The 24035-nt window shown below is 39.6% G+C and overlaps 1 protein-coding gene and 1 long non-coding RNA gene across 5 annotated transcripts in view; one reads left to right on the top strand and one right to left on the bottom strand.

The window, feature by feature from the left end:
* CCDC150 (coiled-coil domain containing 150) overlaps positions 1 to 24035 on the top strand; it is a 126176-nt gene that overhangs the window by 40558 nt on the left and 61583 nt on the right. For all 4 annotated transcript variants that reach the window (XM_051849339.2, XM_008258861.4, XM_017342998.3 and 1 more), the window contains 5 exons: positions 1463 to 1555; positions 9953 to 10060; positions 13431 to 13555; positions 13820 to 13997; positions 14886 to 14954. In XM_051849339.2, the coding sequence (XP_051705299.2) occupies positions 1463 to 1555; positions 9953 to 10060; positions 13431 to 13555; positions 13820 to 13997; positions 14886 to 14954 (573 nt within the window). The remainder of the gene's footprint in view (positions 1 to 1462; positions 1556 to 9952; positions 10061 to 13430; positions 13556 to 13819; positions 13998 to 14885; positions 14955 to 24035) is intronic.
* LOC138848955 (uncharacterized) overlaps positions 6007 to 24035 on the bottom strand; it is a 156258-nt gene continuing 138229 nt past the window's right edge. The window contains exons 2-3 of the long non-coding RNA XR_011387180.1: positions 21561 to 21637; positions 6007 to 6215 (exon numbers count right to left, since the gene is read on the bottom strand). This is a non-coding gene — a long non-coding RNA (uncharacterized lncRNA). The remainder of the gene's footprint in view (positions 6216 to 21560; positions 21638 to 24035) is intronic.

The raw sequence follows: 24035 nt of genomic DNA, 5'->3' as shown, positions 1-24035 counted from the left end.
AGACAAAATCTTACTAGTTGGAATCCCATTCTAAAACTAGATGTAATAAACAGATTTTTTTTGACATAGTTAGAGACAGAGAGGTCTTCCTTCCGTTGGCTCACCCCCCAAATGGCCGCTATGGCCAGCGTGCTGCGCCAATCCGAAGCCAGGAGCCAGGTGCTTCCTCCTGGTCTCCTATGCGGGTACAGGGCCCAAGCACTTGGGCCATCCTCCACTGCCTTCCTGGGCCACAGCAGAGAGCTGGACTGAAAGAGGAGCAATGAGGCAGAACCGGCGCCCCAACCGGGACTGGAACCTGGAGTACTGGTGCCACAGGCGGAGGATTAGCCTAGTGAGCCACAGGGCCAGCCCAATAAATAGATTCTTAAAAAAACAAAAACAAACAAACAAAAAACTTTATTTGGTTTTAGGTTCACAGAAATATTGAACAGAAGATACAAAGATGTCCTGTGTACACTCTTCCCTATATGTACAATATCCTCCCCCATTATGAGCATCCTCCACTAAAGTGGAACATTATTAAACTGATAAATCTACATTGACATTAATATCACCATAGTTTACCTTAGGGATCAGTTTTGGTGTTGTACATTCTATGGATTTGGGCAAATGTATAATGACCTGTATCTGCTATTTTCATGTCATACTGAGTAGTTTCCCTACCCTAAAACTCCTCTGTGTTCTGTTTATTCATCTCTCCTCCCCTAGCCCTGTTAGCCCCCAGTGCATTGCAGTCACTGATCTTTTTGTTGCCTCCATAGATTTGCTCTTTCCAATATCATATAGTTGGAATCATGTATGTAGCTTCTTCAGACTAGCTTCTTTCACTTAATAATATTTTTCTTCCATGTCTTTTCATCACTTGATAGCTCATTCCTTTTTTAAATAATTTTGAAATAATCTGAATGTACCACTTCAGTTTATCCACTAATCCACATAAGGACATCCTGACTTCTTCTAAATTTTGGCAATTATGAATATAGCAACTATAAATATCTGTGTGCAGGATTTTATGTGGACATTAAGTTTTCATCTATTTGGAGTAAATAACAAGGGATATGGTTACTGGATTGTATGGAAAGAATATATTCAGTTTTCTAATAAATCACAAAAATGTCTTCCAAAGTGACTGCACCATTTTGCATTTCCACCAGCAGTGGATGAGAATTCCTGTTGTTGCACATCCTTGCCAACAATTGGTGTTATTTTTTTTTGGATTTTGGCCATTCTAATAGGTGTATAGAGATACTTCATAATTGTTTTAAAGAAACAATTTTGGTAAGTAATTTAGAAATAAAGACAAATTGGAAAATTAAAGATACTAAGACTTTCTTAAAAAATCTTCAGAAGATACTTGTATATCATTGGAACTTCAGCTGGTACTGGCCAAACTATAGAAAAAGTATTTTTATGCATACACACATTTGAAATAGGGAATAAATCTCTTTTCCCCCTATAGAATATGCAGATGTCTTTAGACAAAGAACATGAAGAAAATGCAACTTTGAGGTCCGAAATCACAGCTCTTCATGAAGAATCAGAAAAAGCACAGGTAAATCTTTCTCATTAATTTTTAGATTCTAATTTTGTTCAATTAAAGAATCATGTTAAGTCCTGATTATATAAATTTATACCATCTCTATCATCCAGTGTTATTTTTTCCATAAGATTTACTTCAGCTAAGAAGCATTATTGAATTAACTTTATTTCTTATTTTATTCTTCACTTCCTATGTCACCTAAGTTTACCTGGTACACTATTTTATAAAGCATACACTAGTTTATACTTTGCCTTTGTTTCCTTTCTAACTTACTCGTTAAATATATACCTTTTGGCCCTCTGCCAGTGAACTTACATGCAATTCAATAGCAAGGGTCCTTTACTTTATCTTCATTGCAAATAGCACAATTTGGTGCCTAATAAACACTTGCTGGATTTTGAAGTTAGATATAAACATTTTCTGTGGGATGGTGGTTTCAATGAAGTGGTGTTTATCATCTAATGTAACTTTATTGGTACAATTTTTATTGCATCAACATTAGAATCATAACTTTTTACTAAAGTGCAAAATGTGTGTACTTTTACAAACTAATTACTATCACTCTTTCTATACTAATAGTAGTTAAGAATTTTAATGGAGAAGGAGCCAAGATGGTGGAATAGGGAGGGAGCTTACTGATAGTCTGGGAGAAGACAGATTAATAAAACTGAAGATAGTGTAGTCTCAAGGAAGAATTAGGGAAAAAAACGGCAGAGGAAGCTCTTCCATAATTAGAGGGACTTGGTGGACCTATGTGGAGGGCATGGGCGTCCATGGCTCAGGATCCCAGCTGCTGAGAGGCTCTGCACCAGCGCTGTAAAGAGAGGTGGGGCGAATCTGCGGTAGCCCGAGACACTGGTGGAAAAGCAGCAGGAAGAGCCTAGAGAAAATGAGGCTTGAATCCCCATGGGGGAAAGTACACCAGCCTAACTAGAGGAGAGAAAAAAATTAAAGTGATGGTATGGACACAATTCTGTCTCTCCACACAACTTAGAAAAGCAAGCAAGAAAATAGAGCAGGTGCCACTTGGACATACATAACAGCTGCGCCAGCTCGGGGCTGCGCCTACCCTCAACCAAGCAAAAAAACCTGACTTTGGTGGGAAGTAATAACAGGAGACTAAGACCTAGTGGATGTGTGCAGCTTATGAACTGGGACTGTGAAAAAAAAAAAAAAAAAAACAACTGAGGGTGTGTGGAGAACTCATGGTGTGGCTGAGAAGTGAATAATCTCTGTTGGAGACGCCATAAACTCCGGCAACCTTGGCTACTTGGTGAGAGACATTGCAGGGAATCTGAGCTTACACTGAGGACTGCACAGATCCTTTGTATGATACTTGGGACAGTGCTGATGAATATTATACCCACTGGGGCTAGTGCTCAGGCGCTGGATGCCATTGAGGAGAAGAGCTCAGCTGAGTGGAATTACTTCCCTTTTGAAAAAAAGAGAGAAGATTTTACCATGCCAAACCTGGGTGTGTCACCTTAAACCTGAAGAACTGAACAGAGATTTCCAGCCACACCAACCACAAGCCTCTAGAAATTCACCAAAAGCAGACAGTCCACTTAATCTAGAGTCATAGTATAACAAGAAAAGCCATACAATGAAAAAAAGAAGAAAAAACCAAAGAATATCTCCACAATGCCAAACAACAAACCTAAAAACCAAGGAAACAAGAACAAGGAAGACATCATGACATTCCCAAATGAATATGACACTCCAATACAAGATTATGAAGATGATGAGATAGAAGAAATGCAAGATAGGGAATTCAAAGAATTTATGACAAGAACATTTAGAAGTTATCAAAAACAAATACATGCCAGTGCCGCGGCTCACTAGGCTAATCCTCCTAGGCACACCGGGTTCTAGTCCCGGTTGGGGCGCCGGATTCTGTCCCGGTTGCCCCTCTTCCAGGCCAGCCCTCTGCTGTGGCCAGGGAGTGCAGTGGAGGATGGCCCAGGTGCTTGGGCCCTGCACCCCATGGGAGACCAGGAAAAGCACCTGGCTCCTGGCTCCTGCCATCAGATCAGCACGGTGCGCCGGCCGCAGCGTGCCGACAGTGGCGGCCATTGGAGGGTGAACCAACGGCAAAGGAAGACCTTTCTCTCTGTCTCTCTCTCTCACTGTCCACTCTGCCTGTCAAAAAAAAAAAAAAAAAAAAACAAAACAAAACAAAACAAAACAAAAAAAAACCAAATACATGATATACAGAAATCCATACAGGACAAGACAGAAAATCTCTCTCATGAAATGAAATCTTAAGGAGGAATAAAAATGAGATGAGGAATTTAGTAGAACATGAAATGAAGATATTGAAGAGAAATCAAAATAAAATGAAGAATTAAATAGAACAAATGAAAAACACATTTGAGAGCATTAAAAACACATCAGTGAAGAAGATGAGAGAATATCAGACTTAGAAGACAGAGCACAGGAAAGTATACAGTCAAACCAAAGAAAAGAAGAAGAAATTAGAAATCTAAAAAAATATTGTTGGGAATTTATAGGATACTATTTAAAAAAAACCAACATTCGGGTTCTAGGAGTTCCTGAAGGCATGTAGAGGGAGAAAGGATTAGAAGGCCTTTTTAGTGAGATACTAGCAGAGAACTTCTCGGGTTTGGAGAAGGAAAAAGACATCCAAGCACAGGAAGCACATAGAAGCCCCAATAAACATGACCAAAAGAGATCCTCACCACGACACATTGTAATCAAACTCACCACAGTGAAACATGAAGAAAGGATTCTAAAATGTGCAAGAGAGAAATGCCAGATTACTCTCAGAGGATCTCCAATTAGACTCACAGCAGACTTCTCATCAGAAACCCTACAGGCTATGAGGGAATGGTGAGATATACCCCAGGTATTAAGAGAAAAAAACTGCCAACCCAGAATATTATATCCTGCAAAGCTGTCATTTGTGAATGAAGGTGAAATAAAGACCTTTCATAGCAAAAAGAAATTGAAAGAATTTGTCGCCACTCGTCCAGCCCTGCAAAAGATGCTTAAAGATGTGTTATGCACAGAAACACAGAAACGTGGTCAACAATACAAAAGAAGGCAAAGAAAATCTCTCAGTAAGAGATCACAGGAAGTTCAAAGCATACATTAGAAATATCTTTGGGAAAATGGCAGGGCAAAGTCAGTACTTATCAATAGTCACATTGAATGTAAATGGCCTGAACTCTCCAATTAAAAGACACACACTGGCTGAATGGATTAAAAAACAAAACCCCTCTATTTGCTGCTTACGAGAAACACATCTTTCCCACAAAGATGCATGCAGACTGAAAGTGAAAGGTTGGAAAAAGATAATCCCTGCCAACAGAAACCAAAAAAGAGCTGGTGTAGACATCTTAATATCAGACAAAATGAACTGTAACACAAAAATAGTTGAGAGAGACAGAGGGGCACTATATAATGATTAAGGGTTCAATTCAACAGGAAGATGTAACTATTATAAATGTATGTGCACCTAATTACAGGGCACCGGCTTATTTAAAAGATATGTTAAGGAACTTAAACGGAGACTTAGACTACAATACAATAATTTTGGGGGACTTCAATACTCCACTTTCAGCAATAGACAGATCAACCAGACAGAAGATCAACAAGGAAACAGCAGATTTAATCGACACTATAGCCCAAATGGATCTAACAGATACCTACAGAACTTTCCATCCTACACTTAAAGAATACACATTCTTCTCAGCAGTGCATGGAACCTACTCTAGGATTGACCACATACTAGGCCATAAAGCAAGTCTCAGCAAATTTAAAAGAATCAAAATCATACCATGAGTATTCTCAGACCACCATGGAATAAATCTGGAAATTAGCAACTCAGGAATCCCTAGAGCATATGCAAACACATGGAGACTGAACAACATGCTCCTTAATGAACAGTAGGTCATAGAAGAAATCAAAAGAGAAATCAAAAACTTTCTGGAAGGAAATGAGGATAACAGCACAATATACCAAAACTTATGGGATACAGCAAAAGCAGTGTTAAGAGGAAAGTTTATAGCAATAGGTTCCTACATCAAGAAATTGGAAAGGCACCAAATAAATGAGCTTTCAATGCATCTCAAGGATCTAGAAAAACCGCAACAAACCAGACCCAAAACTAGTAGGAGAAGAGAAATAATTCAAATCAGAGAAGAAATCAACATAATTGAATCAAAAAATTACAAAGATTAGCAAAACGAAGAGCTGGTTTTTGAAAAAATAAAATTGACACACCATTGGCCCAACTAACTAAAAAAAGTAAAGAGAAGACCCAAATCAATAAAATCAGAGATGAAAAAAGGGATGTAACAACATACACAATAGAAATAAAGAGTCATCAGAAATTACTACAAAGAATAATATGCCAACAAACAGGGAAATCTTTCAGAAATGGATAGATTCCTGGACACATGCAATCTACCTAAATTGAACCATGAAGACATAGAAAACCTAAACAGAGGCCGGCGCCGTGGCTCAATAGGCTAATCCTCCACCTTGCGGCGCCGGCACACCGGGTTCTAGTCCCGGTCGGGGCGCCGGATTCTGTCCCGGTTGCCCCTCTTCCAGGCCAGCTCTCTGCTATGGCCAGGGAGTGCAGTGGAGGATGGCCCAGGTGTTTGGGCCCTGCACCCCATGGGAGACCAGGAAAAGCACCTGGATCCTGGCTCCTGCCATCGGATCAGCGCGGTGCGCCGGCTGCAGCGGCGGCCATTGGAGGGTGAACCAACGGCAAAGGAAGACCTTTCTCTCTGTCTCTCTCTCTCACTGTCCACTCTGCCTGTCAAAAATAAAAAAAAAAAAAAAAAAAAAAAGAAAACCTAAACAGACCCATAACTGAGACAGAAATTGAAACAGTAATAAAGGCCCTCCCAACAAAGAAAAGCCCAGTACCAGATGGATTCACTGCTGAATTCTACCAGATATTTAAAGAAGAACTAACTGCAATTCTTCTCAAACTATTCAGAACAATCGAAAAAGAGGGAATCCTCCCAAGTTCTTTCTATGAAGCCAGATTCTTGAACCTGAAAAAGATGCAGCATTGAAAGAAAATTATAGATCAAGATCCCTGATGAACATAGATGCAAAAATCCTCAATAAAATTCTCGCCAATAGAATGCAACAACACATCAGAAAGATCATCCACCCAGACCAAGTTGGATTTATCCCTGGTATGGGTATGTAGGGATGGTTCAGTGTTCGCAAATCAATGTGATACACCACATTAACAGACTGCAGAAGAAAAACCATATGATTATCTCAATAGATGCAGAGAAAGCATTTGACAAAATATAACACCCTTTCATGTTGAAAACTCTAAGCAAACTGGGTATAGAAGGAACATTCCTTAATACAATCAAAAACCCACGGCCAGCATCCTATTGAATGGGGAAAAGTTGGAAGCATTTCCACTGAGATCTGGTACCAGACAGGGATGCCCACTCTCACCACTGCTATTCAATATAGTACTGGAAGTTTTAGCCAGAGCCATTAGGCAAGAAAAAGAAATTAAATGGATATAAATTTGGAGGGAAGAAGTCAAACTATCCCTCTTTGCAGATGATATGATTCTTTATTTAGGGGATCCAAAGAACTCTACTAAGAGACTATTGGAACTCAGAGAAGAGTTTGGCAAAGTAGCAAGATACAAAATCAATGCAGAAAAACATCATGCTGAGTGAAATAAGCCAGTCCCAAAGAGACAAATATCATATGTTCTCCGTGATCAGTGACAACTAACCAAGCACCTAAAAGGAAACCTGTTGAAGTGAAATGGACACTATGAGAAACAATGACTGGACCAGCCCTTGTCCTGACTGTCGAGGAGCAACTTACTATTTTATTCCTTTTAGTGTTTTTTGTTGTTGTTCTACTTAATGTCATTGGTTGAACTCATTGGTTGAACTCACAGTTATTCTTAGGCATTTAAATTTAACTGAAAAGTGATCCCCATTAAATATGAATGGGAATAAGAGAGGGAAGAGATGTACAGTTCGGCACATGCTCACTTGGACTTACCCCTAATGGCAGAGTTAGAAATGTGCCAGGGGATTCCAATTCAGTCCCATCAAAGTGGCATGTACCAATGCCATTTTACTTGTTAAAGTGATCAGTTTACGTTCATAACTGATCAAAAAGATAGGATTAAGTGTCAGAGGGATTACATAAATAAAACCAGTGTCTGCAAATAATAATTGATAGAATTAAAAAAGGAGCGATTGATCCTACATGGAAAGCAGGATACAAGCAGACTCATAGAATGTCAAATGCCCTAAATAGTGCTCTGGCCTCAGAATCAGCCCTTGAGGCATTCAGAGCTGGCTAAAAAGCCCTTGAGAGTTTCTCAGGCGTGGAAAGCCAAGACACTGGCTAAAAAAAAAAAAAAATGATCTAAATGAAAGATCTCTGAGTGAGATCCCAGCAGGAAGATCAGGGCATCAAAGAAGGAGGTACCTTTCTATGAAGGGAAGAGAAAGAACTTCCACTTTGAATATGATCTTGTCTAAACAAGATCAGAGTTGGTGAACTCAAGAGGCTTCCATAGCCTTGGCATCTCATGACAAGAGCCTCGGTGATTACTGACATCATAAATAAGAGTGTCAATTGTTAAATCAACAACGGGGGATTCACTGTGCATCTGCTCCCCAGGTAGGACCTCTGTCCTTAATGTATTGTACTATGCAAATTAACAGTTAAACTACTACCCAAACAGTACTCTATACTTTATGTGTCTTTGTGGGTGCAAACTGTTGAAATCTTTACTTAGTATATATTAAATTGATCTTCTGTATACAAAGATAATTGAAAATGAATCTTGATGAAGAATGGAATGGGAGAGGGAGCAGGAGATGGGATGGTTACGAGTGGGAGGAAGGTTATGGGGTGTGGAAAGCCACTATAATCCAGAAGTTGCACTTTGGAAATTTATATTTATTAAATAAAAGTTTTAAAAAAATTAAAAGAAAGAATTTTAATGAACACATCCCACATTCCAGGCACAATTTTGAACACTTACATTACTAACAAATTGTAATTCTCACAATAACACTGTGAAGTAGAAGCAGTTATTCACTATTCACATGTTAAAGGCAAGGAAGTTGCCTTTAATACCACAGTGAAGTAATAGAGGTGGAGTTTAAGCTCAAGAATTAGCCTTTAAAAGAATTAGTATTTTGTTTTTATGGGGGCAAGGTGTCTCCTCTTTCTTCCATGTATTTTTTTTTTTTTTTTGGCAGGCAGAGTGGACAGTGAGAGAGAGAGACAGAGAGAAAGGTCTTCCTTTGCCGTTGGTTCACCCTCCAATGGCCGCCACGGCTGGCGCGCTGCGGCTGGCGCACCGCGCTGATCCGATGGCAGGAGCCAGGAGCCAGGTGCTTTTCCTGGTCTCCCATGGGGTGCAGGGCCCAAGCACCTGGGCCATCCTCCACTGCACTCCCTGGCCACAGCAGAGAGCTGGCCTGGAAGAGGGGCAACCAGGACAGAATCCAGCGCCCCAACCGGGACTAGAACCCGGTGTGCCGGCGCCGCTAGGCGGAGGATTAGCCTAGTGAGCTGCGGCGCCGGCCATGTATTTCTTGAATAATTTGTACATCTGGTTAGGATTTCACATGCCCCTGAATGTCTTCCTAACTGTTGTATACTATACATATTACTTAGGAAACTTACTCCTTCATCTATTTTCCTGTGTTGTTTTGTGTTCTTATCCTATTGCTCCTTCAGAGTTGTTTGTCCTTGGAGAGCTTGTTCATTAAAACGTAAGATACTTGCCAAACCTATCTTGCAAAAATAACTGAGATAAATATTTTTTACAATGCAAGCTTCAAAATATCAGAGGACAAGAAAATTATTAACTGACTACATGTATCATAGTTCTGTAGCACTAAAGATTTTGTTTATTCTGAAAGACTAGTTTTTGATGGAAAAATTCACCTATTTTTTGCTTTTATGAATACTATAGTTATTGGTAAAGAGTCTTAGATATTTTGTATTACCATCTAAATAGTTTTGAAATTTCATCATCTAATTATGGGAATGGATTTCTATAATATTGGCTTAGCACCTGTATTATAAACTGCATTCTGCTGATATCTTATTCTGACAAAACTGTAAGGAAGAAATCAGTAAAACAACAAATGGCTCAGTTGCTTCACCAAATCTAAAACTCTCTCTAAATAATTTAGAATTGTTTAGGTATTAACTAAATATTTGAAAGTTTTTATAAATTAATGAGTTATCCATTAGTATAAATTAATGAGTTATCCATTAGAGACAGGTTAAATAAATTAGACTTATATATGTATAGTGAGATTGCAAATAATTAAAATATCATTAAAAATAATGATACATAAGTCAAAGTTTTGTACTGGAGAGACCTGTGATCTGCTCTGTACATTGTCTTAGGTTTTGAATGACCAATTGACTAGAAAATGTTCAGAGCTGAACAACATGCTTCAGACTGTTAGTATGGAAAATGCCAGAATCATCGCTGACCATCAAGCCATTCTGCAGGTATGCATCTAACACTAGCAATCTTTAAAGATTGACCTATTATCTAACTATATGTTTGTCTATTTATTTGAAAGGCAGAGCCAAAGAAAGAGGGCAGGGATATACTAAGAGCTCTTCCATTTGCTACTTTACTCTCCAAATGGCCGTAACAGCCAGATCTGGACCAGGAACCGGAAACTCCATCCTGGTCTCCCACATGAGTAGCAGTAGCCCAAGTAGTTAGACTATGTTCTGCTGTCTTCCCAGGACCGTTAGCAGGAAACTGGATTGGCATTGGAACAGCCAGGACTTGAACTGGACTCCAGTATGCAATGAAGGTGTCACAAGCAGCGGCTTAACCCCTGCTGCAACACAGCACCAGCTCCTTGTGCTAGTAAACTTCTGTTGGTTAAAAAGACTATTTTAGCAATCAATTTCAAAAAGTTTATTAGATTATTTAAATTTTGATGAATGGCTTTCAGTTTTCATCAGAGGAGTGATTTGGTCTTACATTTAATGCTTTTTAAAGGTTTCTTCTCAAATGAAATTACTTCAGAAAAATAAAATATTGATAGAATTATGAAGAACATTTATGATGAATCCCAAAATACTTACCTTTTCCCCCAAACATAATGCACTATCACATTATCCTTAAGCCATTCTGTATGTTGAGGATGTCTTAATCTCAACTATTTGAAGAACTGTTTATTTGGTAAGACTCATTTTTATCACTAAGCTTGATCATTCCACTGAAAGATGGATGAATTTTCCCTTTCATCTTTTATTCTCCAGATACCATTCGGACTAATATAATAATAGCTCTTGTGTTTTCCTTTTAGCATATACCTAGCACTGTATTAAGAACTTTACATATATTACCTGTTTTAGTTGTAGCAGCTATTAACATAACATACCCTCATTTCATAAATAAGAGAATCGAGGTTGGGGCCATGGCCAGCATGGTGGCACAGCTGGGTAAGCCACTATTTTGGGACACTAGCATCCCATATAAAAATGCTAATTCTAGTCCCTGCTGCTCTGCTTCCCATTCAGCTTCCTGGTAATGTGCCTGAGAAGGCAGCAGTAGATGGTCCAGGTGTTTGGGGCCCTGCCACCCATGTGGGAGACCAGAATGTAGGTCTTCGCTCTTAGCTTCAGCCTGGCCCAGACCTGTCTGTTGTGGCCCCTGGGGAGTGAACCAATGGATGAAAATAATAAGTCAATCTCTCCCTCTGTCTCCTCCCCTTCCTGCCCCCCATCACTTTGCCTTTCAAATAAATAAATTTTTTAAAGAAAAATGAGGTTTATTGAAATCAATTAACTTGCCCAAAGTCACCCAACTAGTTAGGAGGAAAACTAGATTAAAAACTAACTCTGACTCCAGAATCAGTGGTGGTTTTTTTTTTTTTTTTTTTTTTTTTTTTTCCCAGATTTATTTTATTTTTTCAAAGAGTTACAGAGGGAGAGACAGAGAGAGAGGTCTTCCATCCACTGGTTCACATCCCAGATGGCCGCAATGGCCGGAGCTGCGCCAATCTGAAGCCAGGAGCTTCTTCCGGGTCTCCCACGTGGGTGCAGGGGCAGAGAGCTGGATAGAAAATGGAGAAACCGGGACTCAAACCAGCGCCCATATGGGATGCCAGCGCTTCAGGCCAGGGCTTTAACCTACTATACCACAGCGCCGGCCCCATAGAATCAGTGTTTTTAATCATTAGATTATGCTGGCTCCCTATTCTGCATTCTCTACTAGAGAATTTGTGTGCGTGATTTATTGCCTGAGTTAGATTTTGAGCTTCCTAGAAGTAAGGACATTATATATCTTTGTTATTTCCCATACTGCTAACCATGTTTTACATATAGTAATTATTCAATAAATATTTTTCATTAATTCAGTAATATTTAGTGTTTACTCTGTGCCAGTATAATGGTAAATCTAGTTAGAATTATAGCAGTGAAGGGGCCAGCACTGTGGTGTAGTGGGTAAAGCCGCCATCTGCCATGCTGGCATCCCACATGGGCGCTGGTTCGAGTCCCAGCTGCTCCACTTCCGATCCAGCTCTCTGCTACAGCCTAGGAAAGCAGTAGAAGATGGCCCAAGTCCTTGGGCCCCTGCACCCACATGGGAGACCTGGAAGAAGCTCCTGGCTCCTGGCTTCAGATCAGCACAGCTCTGGCCATCGCAGCCAATTGGGGAGTGAACCAGTGGATGGAAGACCTTTCTCTCTCCCTCTTTCCCTCTCTTTCTCTCTGTATAACTCTGACTTTCAAGTAAATAAATAAATCTTAAAGAAAAAAAAGAATTTATAGCAGTGAAAAGACAAAAATCCCTGCTTTCATAGTTTTATAATTTAGTGGATTGAATAATATAACATGTAACACTGTTTCAAACATTTCAAAATTTTGATACGTAATACATTTTACCAACTGAGTTGTAAAAGTTTGCAAATATTGTTAAAACAGAAGTGTTTGAATATGTTACTAAAGTAATTGTTCATATTTACTCTGTTTGTAAAATCTTTCTGAATTATAGTTAGAAATATGTATTAAAATGTTATGTTTGGAATTATAGTTAGGGGAATAGGTATTAAAATGTTACATTTGGGGACATGTGTTGTGGTACAGCAGGATAAGCTGCTGCTTGGGATACCTGCATCCATACTGGACGGCAGTTCATTGCAAGTCTTGACTAGTGATCCAACTTCCTGCAGATGCAACTGGGAAGGCAGCAGGTGATGGCCCAAGTACTTGGGTCCCTGCATGCACTTGGAAGACTGAGTTCTAGGCTCCTGGCTTCAGCCTGATCCAGCCCTGGCTGTTGCAGTTCCTTGGGGAATGAGTCAACAGATAGAAGATACCTATCTCTCCCTTTGTCATTTTGGCTTTCAGATAAATAAATCTTAGAAAAAAAAATTTTAATGTTATTTTAATTCCAAAACTGGGAGCCAGAGTAAATAAATTTTGCAAAGCAGTGATAGTATCTGAATACAATTTAAGATATTCTTAAAAGAGTTCACATCAAACTATTAAACATTATTTTTTTGAAGGGAGAGATTGAGATGAAGAGAACTTTTCTCTTTACATTTATATTTTACTTTAAAATGCCATACTAAAATTTAAAAATACCAAAGCATTCTTAATGTATTTTGTCCTTAAAAGTTTGTTTGTGTTTGAAGTTTCACAAATACTCTAGCATACTGGGTAAATAATGCATCCTGGGTAGGACAAAGGGAAAGCTGGCCATTAAAACAAATTATTTGTAAAAAGAAGTATTCTTTATGTATGTAAAACTTGTGTTTTGTAAATTAATTTAGTGTCTTTGATCAGTTACCCTGTCACATTTTGAAATAACTTTCTGTCATCTCAAGCTCTTAATATTACTCCTAACATTCAGGTAGGGCAGAAAATGATGACGCAGACATTTCAAGAACAAAATCTAATACTGGATGCAGCGCATGCGACTATCACCAATGAACTACAGACTGTAGAGAATGAGAAAACCCAACTCCAAGAACATCTGTAAGTAAATAATGAGCAACTTCTTAAGTGTATTTTCTTCTTCTTTCATTTGTATTTTTTATCTTTAAAGAAAATGTTTAAGTCCACATTTGCTGGGCTGACCACAAAAGTAAAATAAAGACTCTGCCCTCAAGGAACTAGTTTTGTTAGAAAACTCTGGTATCTGCTCTCATGTAAAAGGTATGTGCTGTAAGAATGTTTACCATTCTTTGTTACAGTAAAAATCTTGTTTAGCTCTCCTGTCTTCTTCTTTTCTACCTGCAGGGACCATTTGATCCTTGAGCATAATCAGTGTATACAGAAAGCACGGGATGCAGAGAATAGGACAGCTTTGCAAAAAGAGCTTCTGGAATCAACCATTGCAAGGTTGCAAGGTGAATTGGAAGTATCCATACAAGAAAAAAAGTCTCTGCTAGAAGAGAAAGAAAGATTTCAGAGAGAGGTAGGTAGAAATAGATTTATACTATCCCCTAGTTCTGGTGTGATGATGTTGCTTTAAAATTGTACTCTTGGGGCCTGAGCTGCAGCGCATCGGGTTAACGCCCTGGACTGGGGCGCCGGCATCTCATATGGGTGCTGGTTCGAGGCCCGGCTGCTCCACTTCTGATCCAGCTCTCTGCTGTGGGCTTGGAAAGTAGTTTAGGATGGCCCAGGTCCTTGGGCCCCTGCACCCACATCGGGAATCCAGAGGAAGCTCCTGGATCCTGGCTTTGGATCTGCACAGCTCTGGCCATTGCAGCCATCTGGGGAGTGAACCAGCGGATGGAGGACCTCTCTCTCTGTCTCTACCTCTCTGTAACTCTGTCTTTCAAATAAATAAAATAAATCTTTAAAAAAAAAAAAAACTGTACTCTTCAGTTCAAAAGACAAAAACAGAAGTAAAACCCAGATGTGGTTTTCCTGAGTTGTTTATTAAATCTCTAAGTGGCTTTATCTGTGCCTTTTAGCATGTGAGGTGATCTGTGCCAGACAGTACAGTTTACCCTAACAGAGCATTAATGAATGTCAAAGAATAATTCTTACATCCTCTTGTTAGTTAAGGGGTCAGATTTTAAAAAATTACTTCCCTTGGAGGAGTGGGGCAGAGGTTAAAGGAGAACAGCCCTATCTCCTAATTAGGAAGGGACCAGCAGAGTCTGACGTGCAGACGTCTTTCTAATTTCAGAGCTATTTGTGAAGTCTGCTCTGCCTCCAAGATTCCCTCACTGGCCCCTTTTCTGAGAGGATGTGCTGTCTGCAGTGTAGGTATTCATTGACTTGCAGGATGTGTGGTTGTACTGTCAGCTGCAGTAAAATTGACCCATTTGCTTTTTTTCCCCTCCTTGGGCAGGTTAATAAAACAGAAAAAGAAACAAAACAAGAGAAATCCAATATGGAAAAGGAATTAGCTAAAAACAAGGTATTCCACATTTTGTTGATTTGCCACTGTATTTGTTTCTTTCTGTATTGCTGCCTACTGTAGGAACTTACCTTAGTGAGGAGGTGGGTAATTTTGATGAATATGAAGATGTGAGGGGAAAAGGATCCACAAAGCCAATGCTGTTCAGAGCATCTGAGAAAGGGGGCTGGGGGTGTTGCTTGTTGAGCCTATGGGATTTGCCAATGAGTCATCTCTGCCCTGGCCCTAGTGTTTACTAAGCATTTTAGCCAGGAAGTCCCCTGAGAATGAGCTAAAGGGCCCTTGAGAAGCAAAAGGATGCTTCTGACAATGCTGGTTTTTATTTTTTCTAAGCCTGCTTAGGCTTCCAAAGTACCTATTAGCACCGGCACTTTATTTTCGAGGTAACCTTTTCTGGGTTCTGAAAAAGTAGAATATCCAGAGAAATAAGCAAATTCTTATTTAAAAAAAAAAGCCAATCTTTATAACACTACTGTTACTGTCTCAAAATTTCATGAGATTAGATTATGTATCACTGTCATCTAGAGAACATATCTGGAGCACAAGGAGTCTTAGCCTGTCCCAGACCAGAAATCCAGCAGCAGTTGTTGTGGAATAGAGTCATCAAGCCTCATTGTTTACTTCTTGGCTTGTTCTTGGTAATACAAATACTATATATATATGAATGAAATTTTAAGAATGGGAAGGAAAAAAGCTAAATTTTGAGTGCAAACTCAAATACAGTTGTTATCAAGCTGGCAGGTGCCTCCTCTGTTTAGTCATTCATATGTAGTGATATGAAAATAGTCCACCCTAAAAATCCTTGTCAGAAGCCCACTTCCTGTGGCAAAGACTTTGCTGATGCCAAGTTGGCCTCAGATATGCTTTGAAAGTTGGGCAAATTGGTGGCTACTATCAAAGTTGTTGTATTAAAATGAAATCCTGTCTTTTACAACAAGATGGATGCAACTGGAAAACATTATGTTCAGTGAAATCAGCCAGTCCCCAAAAGAAAAATATCATATGTTTTTGCTAATCTGTAGTAACTAATAGAGTACAAAAAATGTAATGTATATGAGTGAAATTGACATTTTGAAAATTGATTATTCTTTATAGCCCTTGTGTTGACTTTTGAGGAACAGTGTTTTTTTTTTTTTTTTTTCCTTCTTACTGATTGTTTACTTCTTTACTTAGTGGAGGTTAAGCTTATGATTATAAAATAAGCTGAAAGTATGTCATTGTAAAAATGAAGAAAAAATAAGAAAGGAAGGAGGAGGGAGGGTGGGGAGTGTGGACAGCAGGGAGAATAGGGTGAGAACTATCACTATGCCCCTGTGTATATACAATACATGAAATTTGTTCACCTTATACAAATAAAAAAATTCCTTAAAGGTTAACGAGTATTACATGGATAAGGTAACTGCTGTGAATAAGTCTAGGATAAAAATATAGCATCATTATTTTGCTTGCCTGGTTTCATTTGTCTTAATGTTGGCCAAATGTAAGTTAAGTTCATGGAACTAAAATATACTTGCTCTTTAGAAAAGTTCTATTAATCCAAATAATAATCCTTGTACAGAGTCCCAATTTTGGTCTAAATTGGTTTTTTAAATGTGTTTTCTTATAAAGCTATTTTTAAAAGTTAAGGTTATTTTAACTTACGTACAGTGAAAATTATCCTTTTTATTGTACAATTATGAGTTTTGACAAATATATACTATCACATAAGTATCATCACAATCAGAATATGGAGCATTTCTGTGATCCTAGAAAATTTTCTTGTGCCATTTTGTATTCAACTCCTTCCTCCTCCACCATCTGGCAACCACTGATCTGTTTTTCCTATTCCTGCAATTATATCTTTTCTAGAATGTCATACAAGTGGAAACACACAGCATATAGCATTTTAAATCTAACTTCATTCATTTTGCTAGGACTTTTTTTAAAAGATTTATTTATTTGAAAGTCAGAATTACAGAGAGAGCTTCCATCTGATATTCCTCAGATGGCTGCAATGGCCAGTGCTGAGTCAGGCTGAAGCCAGGACACAGGAGCTTCTTCCAAATCTCCCATATGGGTGGCAGAGACCCAAACACTTGGGCCATCTTCCACTACTTTTCCCAGACCATTGGCAGGGACCTAGATAGGAAGTAGGACAGCTGGGATATGAATAGACACTCTAAGGGGATGCTGGTGTTACAGGTCGCAGCTTTACCCACTATGCCACAACACCCACAGCACATTTGAAATTTAGTCATATTGTTGTATGTATTAGTAGTTTGTGCTCCACTGTATAGAAATATCACAGTGTCCATATCCAGTCTCCATTTGAAGGGCATTTGGGTTATTTCCAAATTTTGACATTTATGAATAAAGACTCTGTAATAATCAAACATGCATATATACTTTTCTCTTGGTAAATATCAAGAGTTAGATTTTTGGATCCTGTGGTACATATGTGTTTAATTTATAGTAAAACTCAGCTATTTTCTTTTTTTGTTTGTTGTTGTTGTTTTTTAACTTTAATGAATATAAATTTCCAAAGTACAGCTTATGGATTACAGTGGCTTCCCCCCCATAACTTCCCTCCCACCCGCAACCCTCCCCTTTCCCGCTCCCTCTCCCCTTCCATTCACATCAAGATTCATTTTCAGTTCTCTTTATACACAGAAGATCAAAAACTCAGCTATTTTCCAAAGGAAGTACACATTCTCACGTTCTTTCCAGTAACTTAGGAATTCCAAGTTCTCCACATTCTCATCAGCACGTTCAGTTCCCTCAGTTTCAGCCATTCTAATTTGTCTGTAGAGGTCTGTCATTGTAGTTATATTTTATGTTTTCTAATTAGTAATATTGAGTATCTTTTCATATGCTTATTTGCCAATGCAAATAGAAATGTCTCCTCAAACCATTTTTTATATTAGTTGTCTTACTGAGCTTTCAGATTTTAAAATATTTTTTCATGATAAGTAAAATATCCTATTTGTTTCTATACAAATCTTTTGTCAGCTGTGTTTTTTAAGTATTTTTTTCTATTGTATGGTTTGTCTTCATTTACTTTTGATGAATAAAACTTTTAAATTTTCATGAATCCTAATTACCAATTTAAAACTTACAGATCTTTTTATATCATATTTAAGACATTTTTGCCCAACCTAATATTACCAAGATTTTGCTCCCATGTTGTCCTCTAGAAGACTTGTAAGTTTAGGTTTTACATTAGGTCTATGTTCTATTTTAAGTTAATTTTCGTGTATCATACAAGGTGTAGTTCTAGCACATTTTATTTTCAATTGGATGTCCAGTTGTTTTAGTACTTTATTTGTCAGTTGATGGACATTTAGGTGATTTCTATTTTTGCTGTTAATATGCTGTGAATATTTGCATGTAATTTTTTGTGAGCCTTTTTTATTGCCGTAGGTATATTTTAATAGAGGAAATACTGGGTTATATAGTAACTCTGTAGTCATAGTCATATAATTCTATAGTCATTTTAAAAGCATAAAAGTTTTTCCAAAGTCGCTACCCCATTTTATAATCCCTCCAGTTATGTGTGAGAATTCCAGTATCTCCATATCCTTACCAACCTTGTTATTGAGCACATTTAAACAAATTTTGTTTATTTTAATTTTATTTGAAAGGGGGTAGGGAGAGAGACATTGAGATTAAGATTGATTGAGATCCTTTGCATGTGCTGTTTTTCTCCCTAAATGGCTTGCAACAGCCAGGGTTGGCCCAGGCCAAAGCCAAGAGCCTGGAACTCAATCCAGGTTTCCCATGTGGACTGCAGGCAATCAACTACCTGAGCCATTGTCTGCTGCTTCCCAGGGTGTGTACCAGCAGGAAGCTGGATTGGAAGCAGAGCTGGAACTTTAACCAGGCTCTGTGACATGGAGTATAGGTGTTCGCAGAATTGACCCAACTGTTGTACCAGCCATCTTCCCCTAAATTTGTTTTATAACTGTCCCTAATGGTTGTGAAGAATCTCATATATGTGTGTTTTTTGTTAGTTGAGATGAAACTCACATAAGGGGAACTTAACCGTTTTAAATGAAAAATTCAGTGACATTTAGAGAACGTTCACAATGTGGTGCAGCCACCAACCATCACCTCTGTCTAGTTCCAAAATCATTTCATCATCCCAAAAGAAGACAGTGAATTCTTTAAGTAATCACTTCCCATTTCATCCTCCTCCCAGCCCCTGACAATCACCAACTGGTATTCTTTCTCAATGGATTTACCTATTCTATATAATCAAACAATATGTGATCTTTTGTGTTTGATTTCTTTCACATAGTGTAACATTTTTGAGGTTCATCCACCTTGTAGAATATATCAGTACTTCACTATTTTTCGACTAATATCATATAACCCATACATGTCACAATTTGTTTTAACAGTTAATCTGTTGATGTACATTTGCATTGTTTTCACCTTTTAGCTTTTGTGATCAATTCTACAGTGAGTCTGTATTTACATGTATTTGAGTACATATTTTCAGTTTTTAGGGCTATACCTTGGAATGGAATTTCTGGGTTACATGATAATTTTATGTTTAACTTTCTGAGGAATCACCAAGCAATTTTCCATAGCACTAAGCAATTTTACATTCCACCCAGCAATATCCAGATGTTCTACTTTTCACATGTCCTCACTGACTGACATTTTTTTTCTTTTTTTTATTGTAGCCTTCCTAATGGGTGTCAAGTTGTACCTCACTGTGGTTTTGATTAGCATTTTTAATGACTAATAATGTTGAATATCTTTTTATGTGTTTGTTGGACATTTGTACATCTTTGGAGAAATGTCTGTTTAGATCCTTTGCCTAAATTTGATATAGATTGTCTTTTAACTGAGTTGTCTTTTAATAGAGTTGTATAGATTTCTTCATATATTGTACATATTACACCCTTACCAGATATGTGACTTGCATATATTTTCTCCCAGTCTGTGGACTATATATTTACATTTATAATTTCCTTCGGTACATAAAAGTTTAAAATTTTTTTCAAGTCTAGTTCATGTATTTTTTCTTAGGTTGCTTATATATTAAGTGTTAGACCCGAGAATCTGTTGCCTAATCTATGATCATAAAGATTTATATTTTTCTAAAAATTTTATAGTTTTACATATTGCATTTAGGTCTTTAATCCATTTTAATTAATTGTATATATGATGTGAGGCAGGTGTTCAAATTCATTTTTGCTTGTGGATATCCTGTTGACCCAACACTGTTGAAAAGATCACTCTTCCTATTGAATTGCCTTGGCTCCCTTGCCAAAAGTCAATTAATCATAAGTGTTTGGGTTTGTTTCTGGATTCCCAGTTTTTACATATTGATCTATATGTCTAGCCTTATGCTAGTACCATACACTCTTGATAACTGTACTTTTTTTTTTTTTTTTTTTTTTAGACAGGCAGAGTTAGACAGTGAGAGAGACAGAGAGAAAGGTCTTCCTTCCATTGGTTCACCCCCCAAATGGCCGCTACAGCCAGCATACTGTGCCAATCCGAAGCCAGGAGCCAGGTGCTTCCTCCTGGTCTCCCATGCGGGTGCAGGGCCCAAGGACCTGGGCCATCCTCCACTGCCTTCCCGGGCCACAGCAGAGAGCTGGACTGGAAGAGCAGCAACTGGGGCAGAATCCGGCACCCCAACCGGAATAGAACCCGGGATACCGATGCCACAGGTGGAGGATTAGCCTAGTGAGCCGTGGCGCCAGCCCGATAACTGTTAATTTTGTAGTAAGTTTTTAAAATTTTTTATTTATTTAAGAGAGAGCTCTCATCTACTGAATTACTCCCAAAATGCCTGCAAGGGATGAGATTAGGCTGGGGCCAAAGTCAGGAGCCATGAATGCAATCTGTGTCTCTTTACACAGGTGGTAGGAACCCAACTACCTCAACAGTCATCTGCTGTGTTCCAGGATCTGCACTGGCAGGAAGCTGGGAACTGGGAATCAAGCCTACTCACTCCAGTGTGGGGCCCAGGCATCTTAAGAACTAAGTTGAATGCCCACTGCTCTAGCTCCTTTTTTTTTTTTTTTCTTTTTTTTGAGAGACAGAGAGCCCCCATCCCACTCGTTAACTTCCCCCAACTTCCTGCAATGGTTAGTGCTGGGCCAGGCTAAAGTTCTTAGCTCTTGCTAAGAACCCATCAGTGCTGTCTTCCAGGATCTGAATTAGCAGGAAGTTGGAGTCAGGAGCTGGAGCCAGGTGTCAAACCCAGATATTCTGATTTGGGACTCAGGTATCTTAACAGACATCATAACTGACATCTGAACTGGTTACTAACTGCCCATCCCAATCCAGCTCTTTTTTGATAACTGTTTACATGGTGTATATTTTCCATCATTTTACTTTTAACCCCATTGTTTATTTAAAATATATTTTTATAAAAAGAATACAGTTGCATCTTTAAAAAATTTATTCTACCGCCAGCGCCGCAGCTCACTAGGCTAATCCTCCGCCTTGCGGCACCGGCACACCGGGTTCTAGTCCCGGTCGGGGCGCTGGATTCTGTCCCAGTTGCCCCTCTTCCAGGCCAGCTCTCTGCTGTGGCCAGGGAGTGCAGTGGAGGATGGCCCAAGTGCTTGGGCCCTGCACCCCATGGGAGACCAGGATAAGTACCTGGCTCCTGCCATCGGATCAGCACGGTGCGCCGGCTGCAGCGGCCATTGGAGGGTGAACCAACGGCAAAGGAAGACCTTTCTCTCTGTCTCTCTCTCTCACTGTCCACTCTGCCTGTCAAAAAAAAAAAAATTAAAAAAAAATTTATTCTACCACTCTTTTATAATGTGAGTGGTTTAATGCATTTAACATAGCTAGAATCTACATCTACTGTCGCTCCCCCTCTTCGTGGAGGAACGACACAGGACCCTGCGCTGTTCTTTCGTCTGCTCGGCCCTCCCCGGGTTTGCTGCTGGTTCTTCCCGGGTTGGCTACTGTCCCTTCCACCTCCGTGGAAGGGCAGTTCCCCCTGGCCACATTCCCCACTTCCGCAGGGGAGCGGCACACCGCCGGCCGGCTCTCTCGGGGGCTGCACAGGTGTTCCCCTTAGATGTTCCCCTTAGATGTTCCCGGTGCATGCCGTCTCTCTCCTCCTTTATAGTCCTCCTCCGCCAATCCCAACTCGGCTGCCCACACGCCGAGTACGCTGCTCTCCTCCAATCAGGAGCAAGTCCCACAGTTTATTGGCTGAACTGGAGGCACCTGTGTAGAAGCTGTTTTCTTCTCTCCCAGCGCCATATTGTGGGAGAGCAGATGCATAGAATAAGTCTTAATTCCAGTAACTTAGTCTAGTCCGAGTTGCTCCCCACAATCTACCTTTTTTTTTCTTTTCCTGTATTTCTCAATTACTGCCTTCTTTTAGGATCAGACATTTCTAGTGGACCACATTTTTTTTAATTATATTATTTGAAAGACAGTGACAGAGAAGGAAAGACACAGAGTGAAAGAGATCTTCCATCCCCAGTGGCCACAACTCCATCCAAGTCTCCCATGTGAGTGATAAGAGCCCAAGTACTTGGGCCATTTTCTGCTGCTTTCCCAGGCACACTAGCAGGAAGCTGGAGCAGAAGCAGAGCAGCCAGGACTCAAACCACCACTCCACATGGGATGCTAGTTTTGCAAGTGGTTTAACCCACTGTGCCACAACACCAGTCCCTTAGTGTACTGTTTTATTCTCTTATCTTTATTTATATGTTTTGGTTTATAGGTAGCAAAAACAGTTCTAAGCAAAAATATATTTACAGTCTCTTTCATGTATACCTATATTATATGTGACTATTATGGTTACTGTCTAGTGCTCTTTTTATTTCAGACTGAAGAGCTCCTTTTTTGTCACTCCCCCATTCGCGAAGGAACAACACCGGACCCTGCGCTGTTCTTTTTGCCCGGCCCTTCCCGGGTTTGCTGCCAGCCCTTCCCGGGTTTGCTGCCAGCCCCTGCGCCTCCGCGGAGGGGCGGCACCCCCGCCACTTCCCCGCTTCCGCGGAGGAGTGGCACACTGCTGGCCGGCTCTCTCAGGGGCTGCTCAGATGTTCCTCAGGTGTTCCCGGTGCATATTGTCTCTCTCTTCCTTTATAGTCCTCTTCCACCAATCCATGCTCTGCTGCCCACACGCTGAGCATGCTGCTCTCCTCCAATCAGGAGCAGGATCAGCTCCTGCAGCTCATCAGTCAAACTGGTGAGGCAGCTGTGTAGAAGTTGTTTGCTGTCTCTCAGCGCCATATTGTGGGAGAGCAGATGCATAGAATTAGTCTTAGCTGTTCCAGGAATTTAGTCTAGTCTCGGTTGCTCCCCACACTTTTTGTGCTTTTTTATATTCTTTCTAACACCATAATCCATACCTCACCAAAAGTGAGAACCCTGATAAAATGCCTTATACTTTAGTTTGGGATTTTCAAGGGCCACATCTTCAGGAGTATGTTTAAGCCAGAAAAAAAAACCCTTTAATGAATTCTTTCATTTTTGTTTATCTTGGAATATATTAACTTCTTTGTCTTTTTTTATTATTTGAGAGGCAAGGAGAGAAAAAATAAAGTTGCCATATACTGGTTTTCACCCCAGATACCCTCAATGGTTAGGGTGGGCCAGGCCAAAGCTGGGAGCCAGGAACTAAGTCTCTTCCATCGATCAGCTCCCAACTACTTGAGCCATCACCTGTTGCCCACCAGCATGTACATTAGTAGGAAGCTGGAGTCAGCAGCAGACCATGGTTTGAACCCAGGCACTCTGATAGGGAACACAGGCATTTAGAATTCTTAAGTGTTTTTTTTTTTTCTTTCATCTTTTTGAAGATAGCACTCCACTGCCACTACTTTCTGATGATAAATCAGCTATTAATCTTACTGAGGATTCCTTGTACTTGATGAGCTATTTGTCTTTTTCTGCATTCTAGATTCTCAGACTCTTGCTTTCAACCATTTGATTATATACATTTGGGGCATGCCTTCAACATTCTTTCAAACAGATGACAACTCTCCTTTGGCCTTCTGATTGCACAGCAGTCAAGGTCTTTCTCACAGAGGTGGGATTTTAGGACCTTTTCACATCTTTTCTAAGCATGCACACAGCTCTGGATATATACAAAACCCTATACCC

Source organism: Oryctolagus cuniculus, chromosome 3 (genome assembly GCF_964237555.1).
Source record: "Oryctolagus cuniculus chromosome 3, mOryCun1.1, whole genome shotgun sequence".
Lineage (NCBI taxonomy): Eukaryota > Metazoa > Chordata > Mammalia > Lagomorpha > Leporidae > Oryctolagus > Oryctolagus cuniculus.
This window is presented reverse-complemented; position numbering and strand designations above follow the sequence as displayed.